The sequence below is a fragment of the Centrocercus urophasianus genome, unplaced genomic scaffold (assembly GCF_019232065.1).
Source record: "Centrocercus urophasianus isolate 14NV4802_14NV808 unplaced genomic scaffold, USGS_Curo_1.0 seq_9, whole genome shotgun sequence".
NCBI classification, from domain to species: domain Eukaryota; kingdom Metazoa; phylum Chordata; class Aves; order Galliformes; family Phasianidae; genus Centrocercus; species Centrocercus urophasianus.
The window spans coordinates 35070983-35095317 of NW_024885532.1; the positions used below are offsets into that span (position 1 = coordinate 35070983).

At 40.0% G+C, this 24335-nt stretch overlaps 1 protein-coding gene across 4 annotated transcripts in view; it reads left to right on the forward strand.

Annotated features, from left to right (window-relative positions):
• The window catches only part of ALKBH8 (alkB homolog 8, tRNA methyltransferase), a 48125-nt gene extending 24001 nt beyond the window's left edge, over positions 1 to 24124 (forward strand). For all 4 annotated transcript variants that reach the window (XM_042839101.1, XM_042839104.1, XM_042839102.1 and 1 more), the window contains 5 exons: positions 8604 to 8710; positions 13577 to 13731; positions 14484 to 14749; positions 21915 to 22064; positions 23450 to 24124. In XM_042839101.1, coding sequence (XP_042695035.1) covers positions 8604 to 8710; positions 13577 to 13731; positions 14484 to 14749; positions 21915 to 22064; positions 23450 to 24019 — 1248 coding nt within the window. In that variant the 3' untranslated portion in view covers positions 24020 to 24124. The remainder of the gene's footprint in view (positions 1 to 8603; positions 8711 to 13576; positions 13732 to 14483; positions 14750 to 21914; positions 22065 to 23449) is intronic.
• Positions 24125 to 24335: the final 211 nt, after the last annotated feature.

The window sequence follows — 24335 nt, forward strand, 5'->3', positions numbered from 1 at the left end:
CACTGGGTCATTGTTCTGGTCATTCATCTGTCCTCGCATAGAGATGAGCTCAGAGGGAGGGTAGAGGGGAGTATCTTGGAGCCTGTCTATGGCATCCTAACATTCCCACAAAGTGAGACAGTTCTGCTTTGTGTAAAGATCCTGACTCCTTGAAAGTTTGTTAAATGTATTTTATTTCTGTTAGTCTAATGAGCAGCCTTCCAATATGTTTCCTAGTTCAGAATACTATACTCATATTGTTTAGAACATTCAAAATCTTTGCAGCTTGGTGAGAAAGTATTTATTAGGTAATTTAGTAATTATGTTTCTAAAATATGTTACTAATATGTATGGTATTGTTACTTTCTACATCAGCTATTTCTAAGGATATGTTACAGCTTAATTCTTTAGATCAATTGCCCTTTTCAATGTTCAATGCAGAAACAACACTTTCATTTCCCACATACGCATGGAGAATGTTACAGATGTGCCAAGGCTGTGTGCATGCAGACGTGTACATTAGAGTCCTGTGTCATCATACTTGGATGTGACATTGCATTCATTAATTACACGGCAGCTGTCTGTGTTGAAAGGACTTGTTCAGTGGTTCCTTGGCAGACATTTGGTACAGTATTAAACATGTAAATAAGGAGTACTTGCTTTCAGGACATGGCATAATACATAAAGCACAGGTCTGGGGAGATCTAGTTGAAGACACAAAATGGCTTTCTTGTGTCATATGGGCATTATATCTTAAACAGATTGAGCCCTCTAGAAACCACCAGGATCAGGGTTTTGGCTTTTTGGTATGAGTGCTCTTGTTCTCTCTCACTGAACTGCACTCCACTGTAGGAAAAACAATACACATCTTCCAATATCAGGGAAAGAAAATGAGAAATGTTTTACATTTGGGATGTGCTCTGCCCTTGTGTAGGTGGGTGCTGATCCCTGTATGTCTGTGCAGTACCAATGTAGATGTGAAGATGTGAGGGAAGGCATATGACTAAAAGAAATGGAAAGAATTTCAAAAAAGTCAGTAGAAGAAATGAAATGAAGGTTAACAACTTCTTGCTTTTTGTGGCTCAGATGAATTCAAGCTGAGAGCTAGGGAAGCAGTTTATTGAAGACTGTGAACTTGACCAAGTTCTTGTCTCAGGATTCACGAAAGGACATCACAGTCACATGCGGGATTGGATAGCAGAAAGAATGATTTTAACTTGCGGTGGGAAAGAAATGGGGATAGCTATTCTTTTTTACTATTGGTACTGGAAGTTTCTTATATGGAATCATAATATCCAGCATTGGATTGTAACACGGATAGCCATCTGGAGACATGTGAGCACCTTAGGCAATGTCCTGACAGATTAAAAAAAAACAAAAACAAACAAAAAAAAACCACACACAAAAAAACAGCTTTCAGAATTAGTGAGAACTAGCATATTTGATAGGTAGTTTAATAAGCAAGGTTAAGCAGTAATCATGGATTTATGAAGATGCTTTTCATAGAATCATAGAATCACCAAGGCTGGAAAAGACCTCCAAGATCATCCAGTCCAACTGTTTGCCTACCACCAGTATTTCCCTCCTAAGCCATGTTTCTTAGTACAACATCTAAACATTTCTTGAATACATCCAGGGATGGTGACTCAACCACCTAGCTGAGCAGCCCATTCGCTCACTCTTTTGGAGAAGAAATTTTTCCTAACATCCAACCTGAATCTCACTTGGCACAACTTGAGGCCATTCCCTCTAGTCCTACCACTGGTTATGTGAGAGAAGAGGCTTGATCCCTTCTGTTCTTTTGGAACAGGGAAGGAGTCAGTTTGAGAAGATGTATGAGGGAAGCGTAAAATGCTTTAACAGCAGGAAAGGGCCTTTGAGTAGGAACAGCAGCAGATGCGACACAGCCAGAAGTACCAGCAGCATACAGCCTCTGCTGGGGCCTGGCAGAGCAGCTAACCCACTGGACACTTTGGGGGACTGGTCTCCAGCTGGTGGGGTGGCAGGACAGGGTGCCACAGTGGGACCCACACCTGGAGTGCTTGTCTGTGATCTTGGTGGGGATTTTGTCACTGGTGTGTGTGGGGAGCCCCGTAGGCAAAAGGTCTGGGAGCCCATGTGGCCTCAGGGAAGGTGGTGTGCATGTAAGGGAGCATAGTGGGGGCGTAGAGCTTTGGGGGATTAGTTATGAAGGCTCTTTTGAAATGTCTGTCTTATTAACATGTTGTAGGCCTCTGGTGTTGTTGTTTGACTGTTATTTTGGTACTACTGTTCAAAATATAGTAACTTGCTGGTTGCTTCATATTTACATGTTAATAAATCAGTAAGCTAGTTCGATTCTGATTTAACCACAAGATTTGAACAGTTTTTTTCTGCTACTGTCATACTCATATGATTGTGACACCTTCTTGCCAGCTATTTTGTGCCATTTTGGATATATGCCTGAGTTCTTCCAGTATGTTTCCAGAAGGTGGGGCAAATATATTATACTTCTGTTACACATTAAGGAAACTGAGATCTTCAAATGATCAGACTTTTTGGCCAAGAATAAAGGAGCATGCTTAGCTGTATTTGAAGGCTATCACATGAATCTGAGCTATTGATTGTCCACCATACTTCATTGCTGGTTTGCTCCCTGCTCACTCTTTGATCAGCTAAGTCTTTCCAAGACCTTGTCAAAATATGGTTTTGGCATTAGTTCATCTGAGGACTGTCCACAGAAGGCAGGGTGGATAAAGCTATGTTTGATCCCCGTCAACGGATGCACTTCACACCCTACTTTCTCTCACTTGTGCTGTCTACTAGGGAAAATGTTACATTCCCTTTTTTGTGCTATAAAATTCCAACCTGGTTAGTTGTAACACAGTTCTCTTAATGCTTCATGGTCATACGTCAGGGCCTAACTCTAAACAAGGTGGGTGTGAGACAGTGTGGATCATTTGGTCTCCATTCTGGGAATTGTTTCTAACTATCTTTTACTTAGAAATATAGGTGTGCCCAAAGTGTCTAAAATTCAGCCCAGTGGCAATGACTGGTGATGGGATAAAGAAGTTAATGGAGTATTTCAGCTCTCCTTATCTGTGTAATAGTGGGTGAAAAACTTCTAATAACTTGTAGTTAGTAAGCCTCAAGAGATCCATCCCTAGGTACAAAGGGAGAGTGGTATATGTTCCAGCTAGCTGTGACAAGGCCTGTAGAGAGGTGGAATAGCCTGTATCCAACAGAATTAACATGGAAATTGCAAGTCTTCTTCTTTACGAGCACTACCTGGGCTTGTAAGCAGAATACCGGCAACAAGAGATTTTTGATGGAGTTAATAAAATCATAAAACAGTTTGGATTGGAAAGGGCCATTAAAGATCATAGGTAGTGCAACCCTCCTGAGGTGCATTTTTCAATAGAACAGGTTGCCATCCAACCCTACGTCAAGCACCCCCAGGGAGTGGACATACATAGTAGCTAGGGGCAGTAGTGGTATCCTGCTCAGGGGATACAATCTTCTTCTATTTATCAGGAAACTTAATAGCAAGACAGGACCTCAGAGAGAAAATGAATGAAGTACTCTCAGTTTTTTGAAGTAATGAAGGTCTAGGATATGTATAATTAAAATTAAGAGGAAGAAATACGTAGCCATAGAGTGGCTTTAATTGGAAGGAACTTTAAAGTTCACCCAGTTCCAATCACCTGCCATGGGCTGATTGCCACCCACCACATCAGACCACCCAGGGCCCCATCCAACCTGGCCTCGAGCACTTCCAGGAATGGGGCATCCACAGCTTTCTGGGCAACTGTGCCAGGGCCTCACTGCCCTCTGAGTAAAGAATTTTCTCCTTCTATCTTATCTAAATCTTCTGTATTCTAGTTTGAAATGTCCTCCTTTGTCCTATCGTTATCAGACCATGTAGAAAGTTGGTCTCCTTCCTGTTTAAAAGATAATTTTAAGTACTTTGAAGATGCTGAACACAGAATATACAGCAAGGTAGTAATGCATTACATGGATAGAAGATTGAATACAATTTTTTAGGAAAAAAAATTATTAAACATTTAAGTAAGATCAGTGTGGTGTCTAAATAGATAAGCAAGCTTAATGCAAGACGGTATGCTTTGGCTCAAATCTGATGGATGAGGCCTGGTGCATTGTTGGAGACTTTTGAGGTAAGTAGCATTGGAGAATTTCATGGTAGTCATCATTATTGTACTTGTTTTCTAGAGTAGGGCTAGAGACCGTGATATAGGATACAAACATCAGGTTACTAAGATAAATATCCCAAGACATGGACTGTCTGGGGAAGTTAATTCACTCTCTTCTCCTAAATGTTCAGAATATTCCCAAATTTTGGATGCTAATATAGTTTTTGCAGTGAAAGGCACTCTGAAGGGTAATATTGATGGCTTCAGATCCACGGTGGCCAGCAGCCCCTCGTCTTCACATAGAGCCCCAGTGTTGTTCAGTCTGTGTGTGGACTTAAAGGCAAACAGCTGACTCTGCAGTAGGCATTCCTCAGCTGTTTTACATGTGGGGTAACTGCTATGTAAGCTGTTAATGTGACTTTTCTCTCTGAAAAGTGAGTAAATAATGTCAGAGACTTGAAATGCATTCTGGATTGTAACTTGTTTCAAGTCTACTTTTTTGAGTTTTAGAGTATGTTTCTTCTAAGGCAGTCTTTTATCATCAGATGTAAACTGCATTAGCGATGAAGCTTAGAAAAACACTGCTACAGCTTGTTCCACAATGTAGCAGTGAAATCCTTACTGACATTGTCCTTATAGCCCCACTGCATTATTTCCATTGTGCCTTTGGATCATTATTTATTTGATAGAACAGTCATTCACCTCCCTCCTGCACTTCCCTGAGGTACAGTACTTCTGCAATGAAAGGCAGTACAGACTTCTCATTCCCATAGGAGTCAAGAAAAGCACACTTTCTTTTCTTACATTTTTATGCTGAATTCTTTTCCATTCTTTTTTTTTGCATTTAGCTATATTTTATGCCAGAGGAGCAATGTTTATGATGTGGATGTCACTTTGCTTTGTTGTTCAGCCCCTCTTGAAAGCTGTTTACTGTGTCACATGCTCCCTTGCTCCCTTGTCACTAGGCATCATGACAAGATATTTAAATCTATGAGTAGGTGTTATTTGCTGTTTGTGTTTCTTTCAAGTGTTTGGTATGTATAGAGAGAACTTCTTTAACAGTAAAAAGAAAAAAGGTAAAAGTTGTGTGAGATCAAAGCACCAACTATTTTTATTTTTGAGTCTTGGGTGATGCACTGTGAGCTAGATGGAAATTTGATCTTTATTGACTCTGCCACCTAAGAGAAAAAGGGACAATAAGTTTTTAGGAAAAGAAAAAAAGAAAGTAATTGGAAATAACTGCTGTGGAGCAGAGCTGTCATGAAGTGGATTGATTCAGCAGTGGCAGCTGCTTTATTGATTGTGAATCCTCAGTAAATTAAAAAGTGGACTGAATGTGTTGATCTTTTATGTGTGTGTGACAGTGACAATTTAGAATGTCCAGCCAGGATAAAGATATAGGAGTGGGGGAATATTATCTACTTCAGTCAGTAACAGGCTTTTCAGAGATAAGAACAGATTTTTTCAAATACCCATCTGGGTTAAATGTTCTCTACTGTACCACGGACAAAAAAAATGAAGAAGTGCTTTTACTCAGTTTTTAAGCCTTTGGGTGCAGGCATTCTAGATAAAGAAATAAAATATTAATGTAGAAATCACATTAATTTTATTCAGATGTACACAGTAAGTTCCTTAAATTTAATTATTTGTCTGAACTGCAGTGTCTAATTTATTATTAGTAGGAAACAGCAAAATCTTAATATTGTCCAGCTATCTGTCTGCTTCATAAGCAAAAGTCAGTTTTGGATTTGGATTTTTGATTCTTCCCATTACTGCTAATTATTTAATGCCATTACTCATTTGCAAGTAAATTAATCCTTTATTTATATTTTGTCCCAAATCATCGCTGCTTGTTATAAGGGTGGCATTTGTTTAGAATGGGAGCAGCCACACAGTGTGAGATAAGAACACAAACTTTTCTTCTACAGAAAAATAAGGAGCAGGGACAGAGTTGGACTCTCTGCTGATGAGGACTGGGCTTGCCAGATACTGTGTACGTATGCAACTTCCTGTTTTTCAGCCTTAAATTCTGCGCCAACAGAAATTCATTTCACCTATTTCTTGTTGGCTTATCGTAGCCAATGTTGAACCAAGAGCATGCACTGTCTTCTTTTATTATCTGCTTTTCTGCCACTTCTGCCTGAAAATTCAGTTGTGAGGGACTATTGTTTTTGCCTGTCATTTCCAGTGTGTTCTCTGTTACAGGACACTCTGAACCTCTGCTGCTTTGGATGCACAGTACTCTGCAGAGGCACTGTGGGAGCTTTTCAGCTGGTAGGGGAAGAGAAATTGGAGGAAATGAGCAGCACAGAGTTGGAAGAAATATTTGCTGCTTCTTTAAGCAGAGTCTCCAACTTGGCGTGTGGAGATATGAAGGAGGCCAAGGTTTCCTCCCATACGCTGAAGAGAGTTGAGAACTGGAAGTGTAGGAGACCTCACAGAGCTGGGAATCAACTCCTAGAGAAAAGTATTGTTCCTGGATGTTATCTGCAACAAGTGGGCTTTGTTGCTGCTGCTGACCTAGAAAGAGGAACGCAGGGCCTTCAGGAAGGAGTTTGGACAGTCTCAATCTCAGTTTGTTCTTCCCCATTTCTGAAGAACTTAGTTTCTTACCTCTCACACCTGTCCCTCAACAACAGTGGGACAAAGAGGCAGAAGAGCCTGAGATATCATTTCATGAATTTAATCCAGCCACTTTGCTCATCAACTCTTTTTTTACTTTTCCTTTGCTTACTGTTCTTGTTTAGTCATCCTCTGGTTTCTTTACCTTGCAGACAGCTGCTGCTTCTCACAGAAGCTTGTGCTTAGCCATGTTTTATGGCATGGGTTTCCCATCAGATCTGTGGAGCCACAGTTTCTTCTCCTTCCTCACCTTATGCTTCTTTGACAATACCTGGAATAAGTTACAACATGCAAAAAAAAAGGAGTACATTATGAAATGGCTGCAGTTCATTTATTTATGTAACCATTTGAGTGTTTCATAATCATTAAGTGGATGGAGCTCATAGGTAGGCTGTATTCCCTTTTCCCCTATAGCACTTCTCTTTTGTGTCCCATTGTTTTTTCATGTTCATTTCCTTCCTTAAATTCAGGTAGATCAACAAGAGCAAAAGCTCTTGCTGTTAGGTAGATGGTACTACAGCATTTTTTTTCCTGAAGACACAAATGCCATTGTATTTTCCTCCACTGCATGCAGCAATAAATAGTAAATCCTGCAAAAGGTCTCACTTGTTCAGTCTGTCTGGTGGGTTTTGTTGGGTTTTTTTTTGTTTATTTTTGTGCTGAATGAAGATCATTGCACCATTGTTTTCTGTGTTAAATGCATCTGTATGCAGAAGCAGAATTGCTTAATTTGTTTTGATCTGGTAAGGGTAGTAAGTCTGCTTTTAAATCACATGCTTAGCAAGTAGGTTGCAATCAGGTGCTGCCACTGCCATGGTGCTCGTTTTCCATTGTAGCTGGAACCACAACTTGAATGATTTTTGATCACTTTTCTTTCTTTCTTTCTTTTTTTTTTTTTCCTTGCTATGTCTTCCTTAAGCTCTTTGGCTTGCTGAAAGAACCTGATCCTCATTTTCTACAGAAAGAATTTCTCTCATTTGGGAGATGTAAAAGGATAACATTTGTAGCCCAAGCAGAATGTAGCACTGCCATCTGGGCTGTGAAATTGAATTGAAGCTGAAAGCATTACCTCAGTACATTGCTGTGGTTAGAGGCCAGGTGGCAAATGAGAAAAGGCTGCTCTGGTAGTTGGCATGTGAGTCAGGATCTTGGGAGACTCCTTGTGCTGCAAACCTCTAAGAATCCGGATGGGTTAGAAATGATTAATCTCTCCTAATACTGGTTACCTAAACCTTATGCATCTACTCTGAGTTAATTGTCTCAGCTCACTGCTGTGAACAGATAGGCATTTCATCCACATCAGTTAACTGCGTTATAGAGGAGGATGAATCACCCTGTGAAGATGCTTGTCTCTCTCTGGGTAAATCTCACAAAAAGGCTGTAGTTGAATGCCTTAGCCCAGCTGCCTAACTAGGAGGTGCTTGAGTTATAGCAAATGATCCCTCTTTATGTAGTTGCATTTAGTTGAGTGAGAATCATACCTTCCTATATCACAGGTACATAGATTTAACAGTGCTCCCATGTTCTTGTGAAGGAAGCTATTACTGCAGAAACAAAATGAACTATTTTGGTATTTAAATTATTTATAATATTAAAACAAGTGTGTGTATATATATATATATATATATATATATGAATGTGTTTATATATGCAGGTTTTGTGGTTGTCTCAGATTTCTGAACACTGCTGAAAGGAAGAGATATCAAGAATGCAGTATAGAGACAAAGGCTTTTGCTTTCCTAGGAAATATGCAGCTGCTTTGTGGCAATATCTTGGTTATCACACAGAGGTAGGACTTGAGAATGCCTAGCTAATATGCGATGCTCTGTAAGTCATGCTCATTGGTGGCTGGTGTTTTTTTTTTCCTTTTAGATTGTGATGGATTTCAAACACCCTGATGGCCACACAGTGGCAGTTATGCTGCCTCGACGCAGCTTGTTGGTGATGACTGGTGAATCCAGATACTTGTGGACACATGGGTATGTGTGAGAGCCCCTGTCTACTCATAATGAAGGAGAATGTATGTTGTTTATTTGCTTTGTCAACAGTATTCTGTATTGAAAATTACTCTGAAAGAAATCAATGTGGTTTTGAGATAATTAGACAAATTTCCTCCTTATCCAGGTGCTACTCAGATTACAGTGGAAAATTGGGGATTTTAGGAAACTAGTTGTCAATCCCCGAGCTGCAGCTCTCACAAGTTGTTTCACTCAGAAGTCCCTTGCACTTTTCACAGTATGAAAGTCCTCTAAGGTGGCAAGGTATTATTGCACTGGAATTAGCTTCATTTCTTTATCCTCTTTTCAGCCCACAGTTTTTCCTGCTGAATCACTGTTACAGTTGGAAAAAATATTGTGGTGTTAGAATTGGAAAGAATATTGTGGAGAAATGAAAAGTAACAAACAGAGAAGGAATGCTCATCTGCATTTGAAGATTCAGGCTTGCGATGAAAGACTCCACAAAGGAGAGATCTCCAGAAAGGAATCCTTCCCCAGTGGCAGTCAGTCCTTAAATGGGATCTAGGATGGGTGGAGCCTGCCTCCTGGTCACACAGCTGAGTTGCTTTCACCTGTGCTCCCACAGCTGACCCAGTCCTTTCCTCAGTGGTTCAGGCCATGACTCGACAGCTCCCATACAGTCACATGTGCCAAAACCTTTGAAGAAGGGTTGGTTTAGGAGGGTGGCTTCTCCTGCATAGAAGGCTTTAGTGTCACAAAGAGGAATGAGTTTTCCTGGGCTTCTTCCTGTTGCTTTAGGACCATGTCAACTACTGATAAGGCTGCTTTGTAGTGAACAGGTTTGGGATCCTGGAAAAGAGAATTCTTGAAACGTTTCTTGAGGCTTTGCTTATTGTACGGTTTAAATCAGATTTTTGAATCATGCACCACAGGGAAGGCCTTACAAAGGAGTGCTAATGTCAAAAGGCTAAAAACTTGGCAAGGTTTGAGTGACAGTAGTTTACTTCAGAAGAATATGTAAATCCTCCTACTGCACAGAAATGCCCCCAGTAAATGTTTTTTCCATTGTTCAACCCAAAGAATCACTGATTACAGCAGTAAATTGGAGAGACTAATTACATTTTGTTAATAAAAGACCAAATCCTATTATTGACAAATTTTCTGCCTTTTAATTTTACTGGTTATTTTCTATAGTGAAGAAGAGTGAATGTGAACTCCCCAATGGCCTGCACGTTGTTCATTTTTGTAGAGCACTTACACCACCTGTGTAGTTGCTCATTACATTAAATAACTGTAAAAAGCAGCTGGTATTCCTTATGTGCATCATTCAGGGCAGTGAAGTCCTTTGTTTTTTAGTGTACAAGACTAGAGATGGATCTCAGCATTATAAGCTTCTTACTCAATTCTGTCAAATAGCATCTGCCTTTTCTGGGAGGGTTATCTACAACTGAAAACAGCGTTCAGTTTTCACATGAGGGACCTTGCTGGCCTGGAGTGGCGCAGGGGAGCAATCAGGTTGGCTTCAGCTGTGTGTGCCATTGGCCATGGTGTAGGGCAGGCTGAGGCCATGTGGGGACATCAGCCAGGGGTCCAGGCCTGGATCAGCAGGGCTATGGCATTCACAGACAGCTGGCACACCCAGGCTGTGGGTTGGGCATGGCGCAGCAGGACAGCCTCCACTTAAAAGCGGCTTCTGGGGGAAGGAGAGTCAGCCCTCGTTGAGATTTCTGGCTTGCTTCACAAGATCTTTCTCCACGACCACTAGCTCTGCTCTTCCCAAGCTGGCCCTGCACCCAGGCAGCCAAACCTGTGGGAGAGGGACAGATAATGCACACATTGCACTTGCAGTGATTGCCAGCCCGTTTGGTTTGGGCTGGTATACCTGCCTACTAAGAACTAGACTGAGACCAGTGCTTAATTCACTTTAACCTTCAATGATGATTGTGTTTTGAAAACCAAGGATGCAAGCTATGTTTGTAATGAAGATCTCAAGTCTTTTTACTCATGTATTCCCACCCCCTCTCCTTGTTTGATTTTCCTAAAAATAGCTTTTCTGTATGGTAAATGTTTTCAGAAGCAGTAGTTGGCCATAGTCAACTAGGGTAAATTAGTATTGGGATCTCAGTATTTCAGAGTAGGAAATACTTATTTGTCTTCCTTTTTCCAATTAAATTCTTTATCTTTTAAGTACCTGTAGTTGCAACATCAGGTATTTCTCAGATCACATCTTCACTGCTGTACCTTGTTGGTAAATGGACATCTTCTGAAACTAAGGAGAACAGAGATAACAGTAGGATTGCAGAGCTTGCCAGTAAAGAGCAGGCTTGTCTTGATGCGAGCGAAATGTGCCATTGCAATCAGTAAGATTGATCAACCAGCAAGGAAGCGTAGTTACTTCACTTGCATCAGAGTGGTTTTAAGATCATTTCTGATGTTTTTTATCTATTCCTCAGATGTCAAATTAAAGAGCAAAAGGTTTGTTTTTGGAATAATTCTGGAAATACTTCTGTTGTGTACATTTGGATGCAAAAAGAAACAGGGACTTCACTTTAACCCTGTTAACAAAGTGCTCATGAAAAGCATTTTCATTCTAACCTTTCTGATAACGTGTATCTGAAAGAAACATAAGGCTAAGAAATCATCAGGTAGACCAGAGGATGTGTGCTTTTTATGTCTCATAGGTGAAAGTAGAACTAGTTTTAATTATGTAACTAGTATAAATTATTGTGACAGCATCAGGAACGGTGTTTTTCCATCCAAAAATTGAACAACTCTGTCCAACGAAAATGATAGTATTTTATTTCTGACATTGAGAATCTTATTCTTAGAACACTAGATAAAAGGCTGAGCTTACTTGTAGCATGGACAAAAGGAGAATCATGTAGGTTGAAAGGAACCTGGAAAAAGGCTGTCTGAAAATATTAGCTCCTAGTATGCACAGCTTACTGCTGCAAGTACAAATATGAGTTTGTGTGAACAGTAAAGCCAGTAAAAAATCTACAAACTTTGGGCTTGAAGTTCAGCTGTCAGTGGAATCTCGACTATCATTAACTGATTATTTCATCACAGTTTCATTAGCTGGACAGGGCAATTCCTTATTAGATCCCATCCTTCCCATGGCTGCCTCTAGGGGTGATTTCTATACCTGAGGCTGCTCTGTCTTCTTCGTACAAGAACTACACAGGCAATCAGTGTGCTGCTTTAAGACCTTCAAGCAGGAGGGACCCGCAGTCTTTCTCTATGATTGGATTAAAGACCAACTTCCCTGACAAAAGGGATGGCAAATAACAGGTGCTGGCGTGGCTGCTTTCTCATCATTCAGATGGTTCTTTTGCTTGCTTAATACAGGCCCTGATCAGCAGTTCTGTGTAACCCGCAGAAAAGTTCCACTGTGAGTAAGGATTGTGACTGTTGGCTCTGCTTTATTAAAAGATGCAAGAGACTTTTTTTCCCTCCCTTTTAGTTCAACCTATGAGGGTTAGAATCACAGAATCTTTTTTTACAGGTTAAACTCAGCTAACCAATATAGAAGTCACTTTTATAGTGAGAGTTTGTCCTGCTGGGAATCAAGTACTTTGAAGTCAGCAGCTCCAAAGAGGCTTCACTGAGGCAACTATTCCTTAGAGATGGCTTTTTTTTTTCTTTTCCTTGAGGAAATTTCTGCATTAGTCTCCTTGAGAACTGAGCTCAGGAAATGTTTCAGTGTGACAGTAACAGCTTTGAAGTGCTAAACTATTTCCCTGAAGAGTTTGTATTTTGTTCCAAAAGTATCTACTTTGTCCCATGTGCAAGTGATGGGAAACCACATGTGGGTGCAGCTGCACCTCTTCTCTTGTATTGATTTTGCCATTTTATTTTCACATTTTCTTCTTGTCAACTTTGGGAGAGATCCACTCCGAAGTGATTCAGAATTTTTGGTACATTTTGTAATGTTAATATCTTCATAAAATTATTAGATATCATAAATATTTATATAAATATTTTATGTATTATAATCATAATATTATAATAATATATAATACAATTTAATAATATCTAACACAATATATTAATAATATATTAATATATAATACGATAGTATAATATAATAATATATACATTATATATTATATTATATATATTATTATATATAATTATAATACAATATATAATATAATAATACATAATATATGTAATATAGTAATATATTATTATTATATTATAAATTATAATAATTTATTATATTAGATATATTTTTATTTATATAAATATTATAAAAGTTTTTTTGTTTTCCCTTAGTGTCTATGGCAAATCCAGAAGTAGCTGAAGAAACTCAGTTCCCACTTTGCTTGATTGCTAGTTTTTGGTCAAGAAAGAAAAAATACATCTTGCTACTCCATGAGTGTTTTTGCAGATCTCTGATGTGCTCCAGACTTTGCATCTGCTCTAGTCAATAAACAGAAAAGCAATTATGTTGTAAAGCAGAGTTCATTGAAGAGGCTTTTTTTGTAACAAGAAACTTCAGTCTGTGAGTTTAGAGCGAGTCGATACTGTTCTTTTTAATCTGTAGCCACCATTTTTAGGAATGTATTTCATCTTTAAGAAGTATATTTCAGATTAAGTCCTAACAAAATAATCACATTTACTGAGGGAAAGAAAGGAAGGGAAAGAAAATGTTATTCCTTTCAGTTAAATAACACGTTAATTAACATCATTAGTTTATGTGTCAGTAGCTCTTTTCTCCTTTAAAACATAATAAGCTGGAAACAAAAGCAGTAGTACATTAAATAGTCACATTAAATAATCACACTTGTTGGTGTTTACAAATTGCTGTCTTATAAAGATGAATGGTTGTTTTTTTCTGATGCAAATTAAATCAATCTTTGATTTTATGTGGCTTTGTTTTAGGATTACACCCAGAAAATATGATGTCATTCAAGCATCTGAACTTGGACAGAAAGTTGGAACAATCACTGCTGATGTTAGAGATTTAACACTGAAACGAAGGGAAACAAGGACATCGTTTACATTTAGGAAAGTGAGGAGAAGCTCTTGCAATTGCAGTAAGTGTCTTGAGTTGCTTTTCCAGTCAAAATTGTTACTTCTGTATCATCAATATGTAAGCATGTTTTGAACAAAGTAGTTTGCCCTGTTAGCTAGTTTTGGCAGTCCTAGTAGCTATTTGTAAATAGTTTGTGGTTAGGTGTACTGTATGGTTTGAATTGATTGCATCTGCATGGCTGCTGGAGTTTCTCAGGGTAGCAAGACATTTGTGCAACACCAGAGTCAGGCAATTAATCTGGAATCCTGGATTTTACTGGCACCTGGAATAATCAACTATAATAGAAGTAGCTACTATTCGTTAGGTTCTTATCAGTTCTGGTTATTTTTTGTTGGAGGAAAACTGTAGTTTTGTGAAAATAAGTATGTGAGGGAAGGAAAAGCAATCAAATCTGCAATAATAGAGCCATGCTTATCTGCAGTGATGGAGCCTTAGGACAGTGCAGATGATAGTTGATAGATGGCTCAATAGTTACGTGGAACTGAAATCCGTTTGTGTCCTGCTAGCAGACCTGTCTTGATCACTTACAGACAGCCTCTGTCTGACCACGTGGTCAGATTGATTGTTATAAAATCATCAAATACATTTGCAGTTTGGTCCATGTTGCAGTTGTTGAAAGATGAAGGAGGGAATGAAGCATTTATTGCACTTCAATATTTTACTTCTTGTTTTCTTTTACTTAAAATGTTTATTCAGTATAGGATGACTTTGCTAACATTTTTTTCTTGTTTGTGTGTCTGTTCCTGCATCTAGTTTACCCATCTGTCTGTGACAGCCAGAAAGGACAGCAAAGACAAGCAGAACCATCATTTCCACACAGTGAGATGGAGGCCTCAGAGCTGGAGCAGGAATATGTACACAAGGTGTATGAAGAGATTGCCACACACTTCAGTAGTACCAGGCACAGCCCGTGGCCCCGGGTTGTTGAGTTTCTCAGGTCACTGCCAGAAGGGTCAATAGTTGCTGATGTTGGCTGTGGTAATGGGAAATATCTAGGCATCAACAGGGATTTGTACATGGTAAGTAGTAGCTACTGTCATTTGTTTTCATCAGTACCAGTTTTTGTTGTGTCTTGCAGATGTGGCATGTTGGAGCTTCAGTTGTGGGAAAAGTGCCAAGGGCAGGGAGCTGTTGCCTGACTGAAGATCAGTTACCAATTATGTTAGGCTTCCACATCCATTTGCTATGTGTAGTAGCCTTTTTCTCAAAGCCACTTTTGCTTTGCAAGTTAGACTATATTAATAAAAAAGGAGTAATGGGTGCGTTGGATTGAATAATTGTCATGGATCCTTTTGCCTTTTTTGGTAGTGCTGTAGAGTGAGATTATTAGAAGGGAAAGTAGAGCAGTTTGAATTTTTCCAACAGGTGTGTGACTTGGCTGGTGAGTGGGAAATGTAGGGGTTGCAGAACTCACCATGGACTGTGCTTCTCTGTACACATTCTCTGCAGTTCCATCTGGACTGCTGGCGCGGCTTATTTGTGAACGATAGTTTCTGGCTTTCCAACCTGAATCTGTGCATAGGCCACATGAATATGCCAACGAAATTCCTGCTGGAATCTCTACTTCAGCTCAGATTGGGAACCTTTCTCACTGCTTTTCCTTGCTTTTCTCAAGTCCTGATGACACTGTTCGTGTGTTATCATCACCTTACCTGTCTCACAATCTGTGACTCAGCCCACTTTTGCTTGTCTCCCTTTCTATTATGGGGACATAAAGAACATACAAATACAAAGCAAAATATTTCATTTTCTTATTGCAAATATTTCAAAGACTTTTTTGCAACATCAAACTTTTTATTCTTTTTCCCAAAATAAATATTTGAGAGGTGTGTGTTATGCTCCCCTCTGTTCCAGAATTGTCTGATTCTTTTGTGTTTCTTCTATGAAGCAATTTGAATTTTTCAAGCCTGATGGATCTCTTGTTAGTCAAAGCATTCATTATTAATAATAAAAGTCAGACTTGTTTGTATGTTACAACAGAGAAACAGAAGTTTCTGTCCTGCTATTTTTATATGGCTATAAAACGTAAGTTGTTATTTACAGCCCTGTCTGTATTTGTAGTACATTAATTTCCATTACTCACTTATAAGCTAGGAAAAAAACAACTGATTTATAAGCAGACATGTTTGTGCTTGACTGCTGTAGGCTGAAAATAATTGTTAATGTTCACTACGTTTCAGTCTTTCACTCCTGGCTGCAAGAAAAATCAGTAAACTTAACTAAAGAAAAAACTTTCCAGGGCCCCATGTAGGTTATTCAGTCCTAGAATTAATTTGGTAAATTGTTGTTATATATGTTGTATGTCAGTGATAGGCTTTTCACAGAATCACAGAATGGCCAGGGTTGGAAGGGACCTCAAGAATCATGAAGCTCCAAACCCCCTGCCACATGCAGGGCCACCAACCTCCACATTTAATACCAGACCAGGCTGCCCAGGGCCCCATCCAACCTGGCCTTGAACACCTCCAGAGACAGGGCATCCACAACCTCTCTGGGCAGCCTGTTCCAGCACCTCACCACTCTCATAGTAAAGAATTTCCCCCTGACATCCAACCTCAATCTTCCCTCCCTCAACTTAAAACCATTTCCCCTTGTCCTGCTGTTATCAACCCTTTCAAAGAGTTGATTCCCCTCCTGTTTGTAGGCTCCCTTTAGGTACTGAAAGGCTGCAATGAGGTCACCCCACAGCCCTCTTTTCTCCAGCTGAACAAGCCCAGCTCCCTCAGCCTGTCTTCATAGGAGAGGTGCTCCAGTCCCCGATCATCTTCTTGGCTCTCATCTGGACCCTCTCCAACAGCTCCCTGTCTTTCTTGTACTGGGGGCTCCAGACCTGGACACAGTCCTCCAGAAGGGGCCTCACAAGAGCAGAGTAGGGAGGGACAATCACCTCCCTGTCCCTGCTGGCCACCCCTCTCCTGATGGAGCCCAGGACACCATTTGCTCAGAAATACTCAGAATACTGAAAACCAGATAGGGGGACCTGGGGGCAAGTACTGTGCTGCAGAGGTTAGTCTGCATTTATAGACAGCATTCAAGGTGTAGCTGTAATGGTAGGTCAAAGTTAAGGTACCTCCTTATACTATGAGCTCTGTCCAAAAATATCTTAACCGTGCACCATACTGTCATTTTTACTTCAGGTTCTTTAGATGAGATGTGATGAGTCCAGCTGTGTTCAAGGAAAATGACAGTTCTGTAATGGCTGCATTATTGTGACACAGATAAGGACAGCAACTTCGTAACAAACAGAAATTCAGGTTAAGAATGTCCAAGAGAGATAGAATCCATTCTGATGGAGGTAGGGAAAGACTGGAGAAAGAATATGAGATCAGTTGTCTGAGATCCCTTTTCTTTCTCTGTCACTCTCAGCTTTTCTTTTATTGTTGAAAAGAATGCAAAAGATAAATGTCTGTAGGGTTGTTTGGTTGGTTGGGTTTTTTTATGCAATCCCTTTCCCATCCAACTTCATTTGGAGGAATCGCTTTGGCAGTTTATATTTCAGTGTTATCAAGCTCAACATCCATATCTATAAACAGGACTTTTATTCTATGGAATGCAATATTTCAGTCTTTCCCACACACAAGCACCACAAGGGTTTCATTCCAGAGCCTGCTGACAGCATTCCAGTGTATCTTATCCATTTTTATGAGCTGTAGCTCTGTCTTTACGGTTTCCAGTGTCTGGGCAGGTGTGATGATGTGCAAATCCCTATAGGAGCATTCCTGTGTGGGGCTGAGGTGTGACTGAAGGACACTGAACATTTCAGTTCAGTCAGAAGGACATTTCGGTTTTCAGGTTTCCACTTCTAATTGAATGGACAAACTGGTAAGAAATCTAGTAACAACTGAAAAAAGCATTGGGTAGATATTTTTCTTTGTGTTTAAAGAAGTGACTCTACTCACCAGAATAGTTATGCTAGGAAGAAAAATGGTGGCAATACAGGAGCCCTAATGGTTTGTTTTATTACGGACATTCATATCCTTTTTTTTTTTCTTTTTTTTTTTTTTTTCTCTTCTCTGCATTGCTGTCCTGAACTGAGATCAGCTGGAACTATATTTTGTCAGGGTTTGGGGAGGAGGAATGGTGAAGATCTGAATTGATGTTGCATAAAATATGTACTGGATCCATGTTACTTGAGAGCAGGTTCCTAATGGACTTAGCAGTAAGTCAAAACAGGAGGGATAAAACCAGCTGGCGAAGGTTTACCTGGAGCCAGATCACAGCATATTTTAGCAATTGAAGGGTGAGGCAGAGGAGCCTTTCCTACCCTTTTATTCCCAATGAGTAGGAATCGTTAAAATGGTGGGGGATCTGGGTCTGAAGAGACCTCAGAAGGCACCCTGACTGTATGGAATGGAGGGGGAAACCACTACGTGAAAAGAGTACTGAAGGCCAGGCAGACCAACTGGAGCAGGGAGATTTGTCTTGCAGTGTCTGTGCTGGTATCTTTTCTTCGTGTGTGCATGTGTGCTGGAATGTAATTGGGTTCCTTGAGGCTCTGATGTTAATTATAGCTGCAGTGATTCTCTAGGGAGCCATATCATTGCATTTGGTGGTTGGATTTCAGAATTAGATGTACTTTTTTCATCACTTTCTAATGTGCTGCATCGGTCAGATTTACAGATACTTAAATGAGCTAATTCAGCCAGATGGAGTTTAGTAATAATGAGATAACGTAGGGAGAAAATATGTAACAGTGGGCAACACTGACCTGTCTTTACCTATCTTTATTTAAGCCTGCAAGATTTGCAGTACCATTACAAAGCATGTGATTTGTCTAGTGCTCTTTTCCCCTAATGAACAGTTCCGTACCACTGCATCAAGTAGATTTACAAAATTTAGTTTAACTACTCCTGGATGAGATGGCAGAGGTGAAGATCAGGGTGGGATCTGTGCTTGTGTTATCTCATTCCAGGGAACCCAATACTGAGCTCCTGGAAATTCATACAAGTTACAAGTTTTACTTTTCGTTCTCTCTTTCCTTTTCCCTTTCATCTTAGTCTTTTTTGATACTTCTTTCATTTATCTGAAGGTTTGCTGATACACATTTCCTGGCTTAAAAACAGGAATTGGATGCAGGTAATGTTTATTCAGATACAATGAAAATTAGTGCCTGAAATCCCTTCTTCTGGGGAGATGCTAAAAGATTCAAAGCAGCGTGGTGAGAGGTGGACTGGCTAAGAGGTGGATTCAGCTGAACAGTCAGCTGTGCTGTGTGAGATAAATAAGAAATTGGGTGGCTGAAGCAATGAGTTGGATTTGGAAAACTCAGCAAATAGTGTATTTAAAGATAGAGAGGGCTCAAGAAATAAGAAGAAATGTGAAACCTTAAAAATATATAAAGCTCAGCTCACCAAGGAGTGTTGTAGGTTAAGATCCTCTCCGTTTTGGACACTGAGCTAATTCCTCTGCCTTTCTACGTTGTTCTAGAAGAGAAATCATACTGTACCCTATGCTAAGCATCAGCAATATGAACTGGTGAAAATTAAAGCATTATAGTTGTATTTTGAGATTTTATAATGGTTTGATTACATGTTTGATTGGAGAGAGAAAAAGTAAAACTATTTAAAAACATTTCTTTGAACTGTTTTCTGTAAATGCAGCATCATCACATCAAAGCTTCACTCACGCTTCAGAATTAGAAATCAGGTAACAGAATTGCGAAAAGTTGAGTTTGAGGTTTCTGTCTCTTGCTGAAAATATATTCATAGAGACATCAACCCTGTTCTGAAATATGCTTTATATGTTCGTAAAAATCATAGATGGTCTTGGTCTCCACATGTGAGCTGGCACTGCACCTCTGAAATCAGCTGCTTGCTGCCAGCTTATTGTTTTCTCAGAGGCTGAAACCAGTAGATAACTGGTTTTGAATGAATGTGTGTTTCTTGTAAGCTACAAAATGTGGAAATACAGTGATTATAATTCTTTTAAAATATCATGCAAAGATAATTCCAGTAAGGATGCTATATTTGCTTAGCTCCAGCACCAGGCAGATTTGGGATGACTCCCCACGCTCAGCGTTTCTGCATATATATGCAGCACCTATTACAGTGTTTATATCAAAACCAACATAGAGGTGTGCCTCATCTATCTCAGAGCAGCTGTGCATTCACATCCATCCATTTCAAGGTCTCAATTTTCCTTGCAAAATGGAATCTTTTTGCTTTGGATGTTGATTCACTTCAAGTATGACATTACAAGTAAGCCTGACTTCATAATTATTTGATATAATTTAGATGCAAATGAGGAATTCACATTCTAGCAGTGGTGCCTTTGTTCTTGTTTGCAGTTCGCTGAATTCCATTAACATACAGTGCAGCCCTTTTCAAGGTCATTTTTGGAGGGGAGGATTAAATTTCACTGTCCAACCTGTTTTTGCCACAGAAGTGTGGGGCCCAAGAAATTGTTTCTGGGAAAGCTTATGGAAGTTGCAAGTACTCGTCTTCCTCCTTTTTCAGCCAGCATCAAATTAGGTCCTTTGACTTTAATAAATACTGCATTCTGATGTCTCAATTGCAGAAGTAGTGGAGGGCACTGGTAATGAGGCATGGAATCTCCAGCATGCAGGTTGTCAGCTAAATTCATTCCATGATGAGAGTAATTTAAAGACACTTCAGTTGGTATCCAGTGTGAAATGATGGGATTTGTGTTTACTTCCAAGTAAACAAGAATTCCCTCTTTTGTTCATTCTCTGCTTCAGTAAACCCTAAGAAGAGGCCAAGAAATAAATGAGAAGAAGGTGCTACTGGGATTGATCTTTTCAGGTCTGTTTAGAGCTAATTGTCAGAACAATATGTACGTACACGTGGAGCTGGTTTTGTGGCAAGTTATCTTGGCCTCTCAGTTTGGCACTTTCAGAACAATTTAATTGGATCGAAAGTTAGGATCCAAAGTGTCTGGAAGTCTCTACAAGGAAGCTTTCAGGAAATCTGGAACAGAATCCTGGCTTTCTTCAAAGCTCTGATGGTAGATGGAAAGCTAAAAGAATTTTAACTAACACAATTGGGAGATGTAACGGAAAATATGTTTATTTTTATCAATTGCTCCAAAAGAGGTTTTTAATTTTGGCAATACTGTCATCTCTGCTGAGCTGATGAATTAGAGCAGTCTGCTATACTTCTTGCATCGGGGATGGTTTAATATTCTTTCTGCGTGGAATAAGATAAATGCTGTCAGCAATAATTACTTAGGAATCTGACTCTGCTCTTGGTTATCTGTTTGTTGCTGATCATTGAAAACAAAAATAAATTTAATGTTCTCATGCAGGTTGAGTTTGATATATGACTTTGTAACAGGATTTTGGTTTGAATACTGAGTGTGCTTGGCAGACATAAAAATGAGGGTGGTGTATGCATCACTGCTTTTATCCTTACAGAAGGGTCTTAATCAGTTTGAATGTATTGTTTCTTTGCAAGTGTGTAAAACACCCTTTTTTCTAGATGCTTTTTCTTACAGTCTTTGACTTGGATACTGGGTAGAGGGAAAAAGGAACTTCTGATGAAGAGTTTCAAAATGGTTTCTGGAGATCATTTCATTTGGGCTGGACAGGAACCTGGAAAACTGTGTTGTGCTGAGTATGAAAGCTTAACCTTCTGTGCATTTTGGTGCTGAGGTGGAAAAGGACTGTACCTAAGCACTTGCTTACCTGAACTCACACCTGAAAATGCACGTGGTTGGTGAAGCTGTGTGACGTAGTGCAGAGTCACCACTTTGGCATTTATACTTGTAGATTCAGCATTTTTTAGTTCGTTATTTGTCTGCTTAAAATGTCCTTGTGTTATGGTGGCAGCTGGAAGGATCTGAAAATACCGGGGCTGGGTTTGGTCATCTCTTTGCTTGTTATTTTCTCGTCTCAAGATACCATCAGAGCCAGCTTTGAAAAATGCTGAGAGCTGTTCTGTCTTATCTTGGTTCAAAACTGAGCTGCTGTGATGAGCGAGCAGCCAATCTGCTATCTTTCACTTTTAAGTAAACATTTTTTTCTTCTTGTTGATATCTGGGACTCATATATTTCTCTTACTTAAAGCTATTTTTTGTGCTTGCTCTTGGTTTTGTTTTGAACTAGAATGTGTTACCTTGACAGGAGGCTGTGATGACTCTATTACTGGAAACATCAAGTGAAAATCATTTTTCACTCTTGTGATTATCCTTCTTACGAGAAGCTTAATGGAACACTTTCTGTTACAGATCGGCTGTGATCGCAGCAAAAACCTTGTGGGTATTTGTGGAGAAAAAGGTTCCCAGGCTTTTGTCTGTGATGCCCTATCAGTGCCAATCCGGAGTGGTTCTTGTGATGCCTGCATCTCTATTGCTGTCATCCACCATTTCTCAACAGCAGTAAGTCACCCATTTCTGTGCTCCACTGTGCTCTTGCATTGCTCTGCAGAGCTACTAATATTGAAAACAAAACTAAGAAAAGCAGCAAAACAATTTAGTAGATTGGGATCACGGAAACAAAGCAGAACAATATGAAGTGAAGATCAGATGTGTGTTTGCTGTTAAGCAGTTGTCAGAGCAGAACTAAGCTGTTGGACTGACGCTACCTCTGAGACATTCTCTTCACATTCTCCTCCTCCCCCTCAGGTACACTTGCTCCTCCTGGCACTTTCTAGGTGTTTCTGTTTCCTTTTGTTCTGCCTACAATTAGTGACTCCAGAGAAAGTGGGCTTTGCTTTGGGATTCAGGAGATGTGTTATTTCCAGGTTCTGATATGGAACAGATTTCATGGTTTTAGTTCTGTGGATTCATTCTGAAGACAATGGGGACACTGCTCATTTGCTCCCTTATTTCTGTGCTGTCTAAGCTTCAGGCAGGAGCTGTGCAGCTGTAACAAGCTTCTAGGCCACGAAACCATAATACCATAGTGTCATCTTACAGAAGTGAAGTGAATGTTTCCAAATGCAGTATAAAAAATAGGAAGCAGACTTATTTTGGAGAAGTCTGACATATCTTAATTGAGGTAATTAGAGGACCTGTGTCAAAGCTGTGAATTTGAATCCTTTAACTACAAACTCTATATTTAAATCTAGAATTTTAGATCATTGTAGAATCACAGAATGGCTCAGGTTGGAAGGGACCTCAAGGATCATAAAGCTCCAACCCTCCCACCACATACAGGGCCACCGACCTCCCCATTTAATACCAGACCAGGCTGCCCAGGGCCCCATCCAACCTGGCCTTGAACACCTCCAGGGACGGGGCATCCACAACCTCTCTGGGCAGCCTGTTCCAGCACCTCACCACTCTCTCTGTAAAGAATTTCCCCCTGACATCCAACCTCAATCTTCCCTCCCTCAACTTAAAACCATTTCCCCTTGTCCTGCTGTTATCTACCCTTTCAAAGAGTTGAAGATCTCAATCATCTATATTGATGAGACTGTCATTTCCAACTGGGCTGAAATGTCCAGGAAAACCTGGTCAGCACAGCACCATTTTCAAAAGGCAAGAGAACTGTGTTCAGGAAAACGGCTTACTTTGTGCATAGCAGCCTATATTGTGAGTTATTTCATAGAATCATAGAATGGCCTGGCTTGAAAAGGACCACAGTGATCATCTAGAGTATGGCATTGTAGGCTCATACATAGTGAGCAGAAATGGATATTGTCCAGTGGAAAAAATTTCTCTGGCCTTTATTATATGTTTTGGACGTGCTGCCAGTTCCGTTCTCCTGTCTTTTCTGTTTATCTGCATACCAGCTTCCCACTGCTGCTTTTTCTTTATAGGAAAGAAGGCTGGCAGCTATCCGTGAACTAGCCCGGCTCTTAAAGCCTGGTGGAATGGCACTCATTTATGTGTGGGCAATGGAGCAAGAATACAAAAACCAGAAGTCTAAATATCTTAAGGAAAAGCATGGCAGCAAAAACAAGGAGGAGGCAAGCAATACTGGCATGTCCCAGAGACTGCCTGATGATCAAAAGCCTGATAGCAGCAGCCAAGGCTCAGCATGTTCTGCCCGACTGCTTGATGACTCAGAGGACAAAGGCTGTGCTGCAAAGCAAGCAGTGGACTCCAGGCTGCCTGTTCACACCAACCGGACCTCATTTCACTCTCAGGATACGCTGGTTCCCTGGCATTTGAAAGGTGGCATCAAAAAGAAAGGGGCAAATGTTGATGAAGTATCATTTCCAGCTGGCTGTAAGGAGTCACAAGAACTCAGTCCTGTTTTCCACCGCTATTACCACGTGTTCCGTGAAGGGGAACTGGAAGCAGCATGCAGATCCTTGGACTGTGTGAGGATTCTGAAGAATTACTATGATCAGGGAAATTGGTGTGTGGTTCTAGAAAAGCTGTAGACCACAGTACTTCCTCGATTGCCTTTCTTTTTTGTGGAAGTATTTTTGATGCAGACTATTAGCTCTTCTAAAATGTCAGAATAAAAGATTGTTTATTAACAGTAATGAACACTGTGTGCATGTGTTAACAAAATAATGACCAAACTCAGATAGATAAACACTCAGCAAGGAGTGAGCTACAGGGAAAAGGATTCAGTGGGTAAAATACTGGCTGCAGAAGTCAGCAGGACCACAATTGAGTTTTAAAAACTAAGGGCCTGGTTCCCCATTCTGTTACAGCATTTTGTGCCGATGGAGCTGTAGTGGTGTCTGCACA